This window comes from Podarcis vaucheri (genome assembly GCF_965113315.1).
Source record: "Podarcis vaucheri genome assembly, contig: SUPER_10_unloc_1, whole genome shotgun sequence".
NCBI lineage: Eukaryota > Metazoa > Chordata > Lepidosauria > Squamata > Lacertidae > Podarcis > Podarcis vaucheri.
The window spans coordinates 1,901,633-1,912,849 of NW_028118809.1; the positions used below are offsets into that span (position 1 = coordinate 1,901,633).

The 11,217-nt window shown below is 40.4% G+C and overlaps 1 protein-coding gene across 2 annotated transcripts in view; it reads left to right on the top strand.

Moving 5' to 3' along the window:
• Window positions 1–9,232, top strand: part of TRABD (TraB domain containing) — a 34,133-nt gene extending 24,901 nt beyond the window's left edge. Inside the window, exons 8-10 of one of the 2 annotated variants that reach the window (XM_082242478.1) lie at window positions 2,988–3,160; window positions 5,523–5,649; window positions 8,221–8,359. In XM_082242478.1, the coding sequence (XP_082098604.1) occupies window positions 2,988–3,160; window positions 5,523–5,638 (289 nt within the window). In that variant the 3' untranslated portion in view covers window positions 5,639–5,649; window positions 8,221–8,359. Of the gene's footprint in view, window positions 1–2,987; window positions 3,161–5,522; window positions 5,650–8,220 lie in introns of both variants that reach the window. The other variant, XM_082242477.1, reaches the window with a different exon arrangement.
• The last annotated feature ends 1,985 nt before the right edge of the window (window positions 9,233–11,217 follow it).

Below are 11,217 nucleotides of genomic sequence, written 5' to 3' on the forward strand. Positions count from 1 at the left end.
CGGGACTGTGCATGTTTATACACACTCCGCCAACATGGGGGGGATGGAGCCCCCACAAGAAATTGCCTCCGCTTGTAATATAGTTGCACTGCTTTTCCTCCCGTACATTTGAAGGCAATAGCCAGTGTGGTGTAGTGGTTAAGAGCGGTAGTCTTGTAATCTGGAGAACCGGGTTCGCGTCTCCGCTCCTCCACATGCAGCTGCTGGGTGACCTTGGGCCAGTCACACTTCTCTGAAGTCTCTCAGCCCCACTCACCTCACAGAGTGTTTGTTGTGGGGGAGGAAGGGAAAGGAGAATGTTAGCCGCTTTGAGACTCCTTCGGGTAGTGATAAAGCAGGATATCAAATCCAAATCCAAACTCTTCATAGCGTACCAGTTTCAGGCTGTGGCTGGAGCAAACAAGGTAGCTTTGTGTCCTTCAGAAACGTTGCATTTAGAGAAAATAAACACATCCAAAAACGGACTGCAGTCCGAAAGATATTCCATAAGGGCTTACCGGGAGCCTAATAAGAACAGAAGGAGTTGGAATACTCCCCAAGTGGGAGATACTATAGCTACTTCTGGAACTGTGTAGCAGTGACTTACTAACACAAGGCGTATTGTTTTACATCTACTAGGCAGGGAAGGCCAGGGTTGGTCAACTTGTGGCCCATTATTGTACGTTTTGACCTTCGTATACAGTTTCCAAGTGGCGCTGCACTTTAAGATACCGTATTTTTTGCTCTATAAGACTCACTTTTTCCCTCCTAAAAAGTAAGGGGAAATGTGTGTGCGTCTTATGGAGCGAATGCAGGCTGCGCAGCTATCCCAGAAGCCAGAACAGCAAGAGGGATTTCTGCTTTCACTGCGCAGTGATCCCTCTTGCTGTTCTGGCTTCTGAGATTCAGAATATCTTTTTCTTGTTTTCTTCCTCCAAAAACTAGGTGCGTCTTGTGTTCTGGTGCATCTTATAGAGTGAAAAATATGGTACTTTGCATGGACAGATAGTAGTCAGAAATACAGATGGAGTTTGTGTCTTAACAGTTGGCCAGTTGAGAGCAATGGGTAGTGGGTGAGAATAAGCAATACTGCAGTTCTTTTATCTCTCAGTGGAAAGTAAACCCTACTGAACTCATTGGGACTTACGTCCGAGTAGAAATGCATAGGATTGCATTGCAAAATACGTCATTTAGGTAAGCTAACCCAAAACCTGCGGTAAACTGTTATTGCTGAATACAAGGAGAGACTGCTTACATAACAAATAATCCTGACCACCACTGGGTTTGCCTGATTCTGCTCTGAACCTCGGAGCACGGAAGAATATTTAAAATAGGGGGCATGGTTGCCTTTCTATCCGCTATGTGGGTAGCCCGAGTAATAATGTTACAGCTGTGTACCTTTGGATTTTATCCAAAAGCTTAAAAAAATCAAAATAGCAAGATCCCGCAGAAAATATTCCCCCTGTCTTAAACACACAAAATGCATCATGATGCGAATTTTGCTCAAAGAAGTGCAGAACAGAAGTTCTATCTCTGGCTGTTCCATACACTTAGGTGATTAACATGAATGTGTGAATTGACCCTAATGGTGCAAATGTCTGTCTCATTTCTGGCTGCAGATTTAATTTTATTTATTGTACTGGTTACACCACCCACCCCACCATAATTTTCCAGGATTGGGTTACACCTAGGAAAAGAGAATACAATAAAAAGACCCACATGCCACAATACTATGCAATATGGATCAACTAAACCCGATGGGGTTTTTTGGGGGGGGGGTACTAACAATAAAAGTTCAACTATCACAGGAGTAGAGGTGCATTTATTAGACACGGTTTAGTGCTTTAAGACTTGGCTATTGTTAAAATGTAATAAAGATCATGAGCTGCATGTTCAGAAATAATCAAACTGGGAATATGCTTAGAAGCTATTCCCTAGTAGTAAGTTGGACCAGAATGTTACAGCTGATGCTGGAACAATTGTTATCAAGTGAAGTCTAATTGACAAGCTAAAAGGTGCTTTTTGTGCTCCTGCTGTTGTGTTTCGGCAGCATCAAGGCAAAAGTGCAACACAGTTATAACATCAGAGCAAGGCTGAAGCTCTCTCTCTACCCCCCCCCCCCAAGGAATTAACATGTTATAATTAGAATGAGGTTTATATGCTTTTGCACACCCATACCTCCCACTCAGTACTTGAGTGTGAAAGGGGTAACAACCGGTTTGATTTTTCTTTGCACTGCACTTGCAGCGCAGATGCCTGCCAATTTGTTTTTATTTCTTTTTTTAAGAAATGAAAAGAGTTCTGTGCCAAATTCTAAACTGAATTTTTATGCAGTGCTTTTTAATTGTGTGTGTGTGTTGCTGCTGTTGCTGTATCTCTTTGTGAGCTGTCTTTCAGCAAGGCTTTTCTGCAGAAAAAGCAATCTGCGAATTCCATTCTTATCTCTGACCCCATTATGAAGTTAAGCAGCACTTCCTTTCCTGCAACTTACACGTCCTGGTTCTGTTCCAAGCGTGCTTGTAGGTTCATTGAGGGTGGGTTCAAGTAACCAACTTTGTACCCACACTCCCCAGTACCTTCAGAATGGAAGTCACTTAGGAGTTTTACATGGGAATCTAACATACCAATCAGTTCTGCAGTTATTTCACTTGCAATAAACCCGGGAAATCCAACTTGCTGAAAGGCTAGTAGCTATACCAGACTCTGTACCCTTACCTTCTACATTAGTAGCTAGCCTGTTGAGACAGGCAGTAATAACAGGTTACACTTTCAGTAAGAAATAGTAAGAAATTTCTTCTGTAAGAAATAGTAAGTTGAAAGAGTGAAGAAATCCCTCCTTGTACTCGCCTTTATCCATCTGGATTTTTTAAAAAACAAACAATTTTTGGCATTATTGAGGCTCATTCATTGAGATGATGCTTTTGTTCATCATTGATGCTTTCGTTCATCAATGATGCTTTCGTTCATCATTGAGAGCATAATGTAGATGTTGAAACTGTTTGTTTCAGTAAAGATGATGTGGAGAAGTGTAAACAAAAGGATCTGCTGGAGCAAATGATGGCCGAGATGATTGGCGAGTTTCCTGATCTTCATCGGACAATCGTCTCGGAAAGAGATATTTACTTGACTTATATGTTGAAGCAAGCTGCAAAGCGAACAGAACTACCTCGTGCATCTGAAGGTAAGTTAACATTTATGACTAAGAATTGCACTCCTCCATCGGTGTGGTTCTTCAACTATGCTGCCTCTCAGGAAATCTAGACACATATTTGTAGATTAATGTGCAACATAGAGATTAATTCTGTTAGCCAACTAGCCAAGAGTGTGTTGCCACTGCCTGGTTGCTAAGTTTTTTCTTCACTGAGGTAGCAAATACATACGCTTCAGGTTACATACGCTTCAGGTTACAGACTCCGCTAACCCAGAAATAGTACCTCAGGTTAAGAACTTTGCTTCAGGATGAGAACAGAAATCGTGCGGCGGCGGCAGGAGGCCCCATTAGCTAAATTGGTGCTTCAGGTTAAGAACAGTTTCAGGTTAAGAACGAACCTCCGGAACGAATTAAGTATGTAACCAGAGGTACCACTGTAATTGGCTGTGAAGATTTGAGGGAATTTTCCTCTGTATGCTTTATTTCCCTGCTATGTTCAAGGCTTGAACTAAGACAAAAGCTCCCTGTTCCTTTCCCCTCAAATTATACACGATTTTGTTCAGTTTCCTCAGCCAAGACTTTTCTCTCTGGACTCTGTCTTCATAATTTAAGTTACAGATAGGTAGCCGTGTTGGTCTGCCATAGTCAAAATAAAAAAATTCCTTCCAGTAGCACCTTAAAGACCAACTAAGTTAGTTCTTGGTATGAGCTTTCGAAAGCTCATACCAAGAACTAACTTAGTTGGTCTTTAAGGTGCTACTGGAAGGATTTTTTTTATTTTTTCATAATTTAAGTGACTTTGCCAACATAGCAAAACATGTGAATGGGCCCAATATTGCAGCCTACCTGCAAAATGGGAATTAAAAGTATTTTGATTTGCAGGATTATGGAAATGAGAGATGTGACGCTGTCCATTTAGGAATTCTGTGTACCTTTTATAAAGGGGTTATACGTTTTTAGATAATGTTCCTGTTAGAAGAACTGGTCAAATTAGTATTCAGCTTTTTTTAGATCCAAGACCATATTTTATTCCAAAGTGGGACCCACTTCTGAATTTTGTACCACATGTTTGTATTATGATAGGGCTACTGTGGAACCTGTCAGTCAGAAGTGGGTTCCGACTTACCAGTTAACCAATGCATTAAACCAGGCATGGCCAAACATAGCCCTCCAGATGTTTTGGGACTCCAACTCCCATCATCCCTGGCTAACAGGACCAGTGGTCAGGGGTGATGGGAATTGTAGTCTCAAAACATCTGGAGGGCCAAGTTTGGCCATGCCTGCATTAAACTAATAATCAAACCACCATTGGCAATCAGTTAGTTGATTAGTTAGTTGTTTTTACCTTGCAAGCGAGGGAGATAAAGAAATGACCCCTAGTTATATGAACAACAGGTTTTTTTATTTTCAAATGATTCCATTGAACTCTCAGGGAACCTCGCAACTTATCCTAAAGCAATATTATAATGTGGAAGAGCAGAGTGTGTTCTATTCATACAGAGCCTCTTGAGGTCAATTCTCAGCACCTCCAGTTAGGGCTGGGAATTATCCTTTTCAGGGAAGTCTCTGTTGGTGTAGGCCAGGATGGGAATTCTGTGGCCTGCCAGATATTGTTGGACCACAACTCCCATTCCCTATAGCAATTGGGAATGCCAGCTGCAACTGATAGAAGCTGGAATCCAATAGCATCTGGAGGGCAATATGTTCCCCATCCCTGGTGTAGACAAAAATGCTGGATGGACCAATGGTATGATTCTGTATAAGGCAGCTTCCTGGTTTTTTGTTTTTAGAAAACTAAATTAGGCATTCAATAAACTGGGGTTTTCACTCTCTTAATTCCTTAAGTAACTTCTTGAATAGCAAGTCACCTGGCAGGTTTCATTTTTAACCATTCTGGAATTGTAGGAATATGTTGAGTTATTTTATTTTATTCAGTGTGTAGCAATAATACATCCAAGCACTCTCTCAAGTTGCTTATCCTCTGTAAATGTTTAGGTTATGTTTTTACAGAGGCTTTAACAGCCTGCTGTGGTTTGGTTTGTAGTTCACTGTACCTTGGATCCCAAACGCCTTGCGAGTCAAAGGTTTTGGCTCCCGAATGCCGCAAACCCAGAAGTGAGTGTTCCAGTTTGCGAACGTTCTTTGGAACCCAAACGTCTGACGCGGATTCCGATTGGCTGCAGGAGCTTCCTGCAGCCATACCTTGGTTTCCGAACATTTTGGAAGTCGAACGGACTTCCGGAATGGATTCCGTTTGACTTCTGAGGTACCACTGTATCCCTTTGTTTCTGTTTGAGAGCTGTGGCTGAAGAGAATCCAAAAAATAGTGGTAGTAAATATAATAAACACATTGAACATGAACTTTTTGTTTATGTTTCTTCTGCTGTCTCAGCTGAACCCAGAAGATGCGTCCCGTCCGTTGTAGTTGGGGTGGTTGGAATGGGTCACGTGCCTGGGATCGAAAAGAACTGGAATACAGACTTGAACATCCAGGAAATAATGAGGTAATTCTCTCTCTGGTAGGTTTGGACATTTTCCTTATATGTTATGATTTCTGCAGTTTTCCTGGGGGCAGGAGGTAAATAAAAGACAGTGAATAGGTATAGTGGCAGACTGCTAATGACACTAAAAGTGGAACAGGATGAACTCCCAGAGATTCGGGCAATGCTAAAATGTCCTTGTTTAGGCAGCAAGTATCTTCTGAGAAATGAGTATTTGGGAGAAAGCTTGTTGTGCAGTTTTCCCTACGGAACAAATGACTGAAAACAAAGATTAAGTAGCTATGCATTTTGGGTTTCTGTTTTATCACCGCAGGACCGAGGCCTGAGATACAGATTGTTTCCTGTGATCTAAAGGTTGAGATTTGATGCTCTTTATAAATAAAATGGGGAAAGAGATCACCCAATTATTTTTTTAAGGGTCTCTGGGGTGAATATTTCAATGAAAATAATTAAAAGTGCATCATAAAAATTAATGCCTTCCATGGTTCCAGTTACAGATAGGTAGCTGTGTTGGTTTGCCATAGTCAAAATAAAAAAAATTCCTTCCAGTAGCACCTTAAAGACCAACTAAGTTAGTTCTTGGTATGAGCTTTCGTGTGCATGCACACTTCTTCAGATACACTGAAACAGAAGTTGCCAGATCCTTCTATATAGTGAGAAAGTGGGGAGGGGTATTACTCAGAAGGGTGGTGGGAATGGGAGATTGGCAGATAGCTGAGATGAGTCTGTTGACGACTCTTAACGACTGCAATAGGTCTTACAGGAAAAGGCAAGGGGTGAGAAGGTGAAAAATGGCTTAGTCATGTATAATGAGATAAGAATACAATGTCTTTGTTCAGACCAGGTCTCTCTAGAGAAGCTGCTGAATTACAACTCATTACCAAACTTAAAACCATGGAGAGACCTGGTCTGAACAAAGACATTGGATTCTTATCTCATTATACATGACTAAGCCATTTTTCACCTTCTCACCCCTTGCCTTTTCCTGTAAGACCTATTGCAGTCGTTAAGAGTCGTCAACAGACTCATCTCAGCTATCTGCCAATCTCCCATTCCCACCACCCTTCTGAGTAATACCCCTCCCCACTTTCTCACTATATAGAAGGATCTGGCAACTTCTGTTTCAGTGTATCTGAAGAAGTGTGCATGCACACGAAAGCTCATACCAAGAACTAACTTAGTTGGTCTTTAAGGTGCTACTGGAAGGAATTTTTTTATTATAAAAATTAATGTTCCTGTTACAGAACTATAAACCTGGAAACTACCACAAGTAGATATAATGGTAGCATTCAGACATTATGCTGAGTCACCATTGAGAGCAATGGGAAGAAGCCAAACAAACCGCAAGCTGTAACCAAGATTACATCTTGACTTGTCACTTGTGGTTCATTTGGGGGAGACGAACAACAAGACTCAGTTCATATGTAACCATAAGCCAAACCACGGTTTAGCCACCAGTAGCACAGCAGGAGCAAAGCAGAGAAGTTTTCACTCTATGCACCAGCCTGCTTACCCATTCATACTTAACCATCGTTTGGCTTGGAGTTACATGTGAATGAGGCCATTTTGGCATCGAATAAAGGCTTTCACTTCCGTTTTTTTCTTAAACACAGCTTGTCATATTACCGGAACCACTAAACTGTACCTTAACATTAGCCATGCTTTGTTTGAAACAAACGGACTTCAAGTCATGGATTATATTATAAGAGCATAAGATGATCAGCCAAAACACTTGCCTGGCCCAATATCCTGTCTTCCACTGTGGCCAATCAGGTGCCTCTAGGAAGCTCACAATCTGAATGTAAGTGCAATGGCACACTCTTGCTCTTGCTCCTGTTAACAAGTTGGGAATTAAGAGTTTGAATGGAAAGTTAAACTGTAGGTAGTAGAAAGCAGAACTGAAAGCTTTCGAACCCCCCACCTGCGTCAGCTGCCACCCCTAAGAATGATGGGGGGAATGTAGAGCCTGAAGTTAACTGCAGATCATTCTCATCATGCTAAATACAGTTTTGACATGGCATGTGAACGTAGCCAATAAATGCCCATTTAGATGAAGGTGCAAGAAAAATCCATCTGTGATTTCCTCTCCAAGATGCACGAATCAATTAATTTTACGGAATCGTTTTTATATATTGCAAGACTCATTGTAAAATGAAAAGAATTTCAAAAATCAAATCCATAATAGTATAAATAAATCGTAAGGTGTATGTAACAAATACTGCTGATGTGGAGTGTTAGCTCATGGCCTGACCCATGAAAGATTATTTTCATTTAAAGCAATTGATAATGTTTTAACTGTATCGTGTATGCTGCTACCCAAAAGATAAGTGGTCAGAATAGGGCAAAATGGCCCTGTTCTGGTGGTGGTGGTGGTGGTGGTGTGTGTGTGTGTGTGTGTAAGCTCATTAGCTATTACATTGGCACAATTAAACAATACACACATATTGCTGCATGATGCATACTGGATTCCCACCCAAGTAATAAAGGTTGCTGCAGACATTTTAGTGTTATAGGCAAATAGTGTTAAGTATTAAGTATTTGAACATAGGTGGATGGTAAGTCTCTCCTCCCCCCTTCTCCTTTTTCCAGTGTGCCGCCTCCATCAACCTCAAGTAAAATCCTCAAGTTTGCTCTAAAGGCCACAGTATTTGGACTAGTGGGCTACGGCTGCTATAGGATGGGGAAAAGGACAGTTCGGTTTATTCTCTCCATGCCCGTTGCACAGAACTATCTTCAGAAACTGGCAGATGTCAAGCCTCAGCACTGAATTGGAAGAAGATTCTGCAAGTAGCTGGGGCAAGATCTAACATACGTAAAACTAGGTTGGAAAGGAGTGACTTGTCAAATTTAACCAAATTCTGTGCAGAGGTCTCATTTGATGCTGAGCTGGAGCATAACCAGTGGATCAGTACTAAACGCCACACCAGCTGCGACCTAAGCATTTGCCCACAAACCTGGTGAAATGGGCAGAATAAAATGACATGCCACTATAGGGTACCTAAAGTATGCACACATATATATCATACTATTTATGTGTCTATAGTGCATTTATAAAGATGGTGATATAATGAATCAACAACATAGAATCTAGTATCCTTGGACACAATTCACTGGAAACTTCCGTTATGCAAGCACCTTTGAAACGAATGAGACTGTACAAAGATGCAGCTGTTTATTTAACTGAAGCTGGCACAGGAGAACTTGCTGGTGCATTGTGTCCCATGAGCTGTTTTCTCCCCCAGAGGAACAGAACAAACCATAGGCTAGTTGTGTTCCTATTAGAAAGCACAGTGGCCCATTAAGTATGTGTGCGTTCGGTACAGGTAAATAAATACCAGGCTATCCTTCCTGGTGCCAAGCACCTATAAGATGACTTAGAAGGACCTCTTCTTACTGGAAAACTTTTATACTTAGTGGCTTTTTTTAAAAGAAGACAAACTGCTAAAAGCTTTTGAAATATCAGAAACGTGCTGGCTGCTATCGTTGAAACCTCTACATATCTTTTACGAGCCTTACTTTTTTTAGAAGAAAAAGTTGCCTTCAGCATTGTATCCCGTCAAAATGGATCACTTTAAAACCCCAACCCTTTTAATGGAAAGCTCACAAGATGTCTTTAAATTCAGAATCATCTGGGGAAAGTCGGGGAAGGACAAGCTAGATCGTGCTTTGTCGTTTGGAGGTTTTCCCAAGGTTTTCTCTGTCTCAAATGAAACATTGCAATATGTCTTCTTTTCTCTCTCTCCTTAAGTTGTTGTTGTTGGGTAACTTCCTATGTTTACAAGACACACAGTTCCTCCTAGGTTAGATTAATGTCACTGATAATTAGTAAACCAAATCCTTGTCAGGATAAATTTCAGTACTGCAAAATTATTGAGACTCTTGTCCCTCCTACTAATGACTTTTCACTTCTCCTTTTGGAGGAAAACAAATCTGGAACTGTTGTGTATGTCGTATTTACCCATTTACCCTCCCTCGGATGCCGTGTAAGCTATTTATCACAATTCCAGTGGAATGTAATAAAATGCTGATTTAAAAGAAAAAAATCAGTGGAATGTTGTTTTAACAGATTTCAATCAGTATTTTTTGAAACTGCCTAGGTTTTGTTTGTGTAGCTTTTATGCGTCCTTTTCAACGATTCTACTTTTTTAACATACACATTTTTTTAAAGAAACATTTTGTCATGTACGTTTTGTAGACATTTATATGCCCTTAAGATTGCCTTGGAGTGCATATTGCTTGTTGCCATCTCAACAGAATATTAATCGTAAAAATGTGGTTGTTAATCTATCCCGTGGAAAGCCTTTTGCCTTTTATGCAATTGTCCATTGGCTGGAGTAAAGACAATTTCTGACTTTAGTCTTCCCTGCTCCCTCTTCTTTAGAGAAGGTGGCATTTGAGGAGCAGAAACTAAACGCTGACATAGTCCACAACCTGACTGCATATTTAGCAAAGCAAACGTTTCCAGATTAATACCGTTACAGCCTGTCTTTCAAAATGCTCTTTTGCAAGTTTCCATTAACTGGACATAATGCAGCACAGATAAGTGCACTTAGGTCCAATTGCGGGGAAGGGGAGATAAACAGGAAATATGCACAATTAGCTGGGTAATGATTGTGCCTGGGTTTAGTTCTTGGTTCTTACCAAAAGAAGGCTATAGTCTTCTTTTTCTTTGGTATTTTTGCTGATGATATGATGCTGGTGGGGAATTCTACATCTTTTGATGGGACTTATGATGGATTCCAAAGTTTTATTTAACTAAATTCAAGCGATAGATTTACAGGGCCTAACAGATTGTATTCCCCAACATCAATGAAAACAAATATCCCTAAATGAAATTTGATGCTGCTTTTTTGTTTTTGCTTCATGTATTGCAATTAAATCTTGCAAAAAATATATAAATGGTGGTGCTTGCCTGTTAATAGCACTTGAGACAATTTGCTCTGGAACCGCAACAGTTAAGTATATTGATACAATTAATTGGTTTGAGTTGGGATACTCTTCCACACACCCTCCGTAGGCAAACCTCTTGAATACCTTATCCGCAAGAAAGTGGGAATTTGTTAAATGATGGGAGGAAGGTGCACAGGTTGGTTTTTACAGGTACAGCTCAACACAAGATGCAAGAGAGAAAGGTTTGTGTCATTGGTCTTTGCCACTTATACTGCTTTCCTGACAACTGTTTGGAAGAAAAAGGGAGTGAGCTGGAAAGTACCATGTTATAAGCAACTTTTCAACAATTGGAATGGTTATTTTTATTTTGATGGTTTCTCCTTTACCTTTTAAAAGGTTTCCAATGATTTTTTTTTGTTAGATAATCAGCTGAATGAGTTATTAAATTACCTTTTACATCTTACCAAATATGTTGGCTCTCTCTATTGTGTTCCTCCAGTCCCATTTTGTAGGTTAACTGTATTATGTTTACTTTAAAGTATTCATACTCAGGTAAATTTCACAAGAGTTACAAAAAACAAGATGAATGGCAAGAGTCAGCCTTAAGCTTGAATGGACTAATGTTAAACAATGGACTTGAGGCATACTGTATTCTATGTATTTCCATATGCCAAAAAAGGGAGAAATAGAATAAAA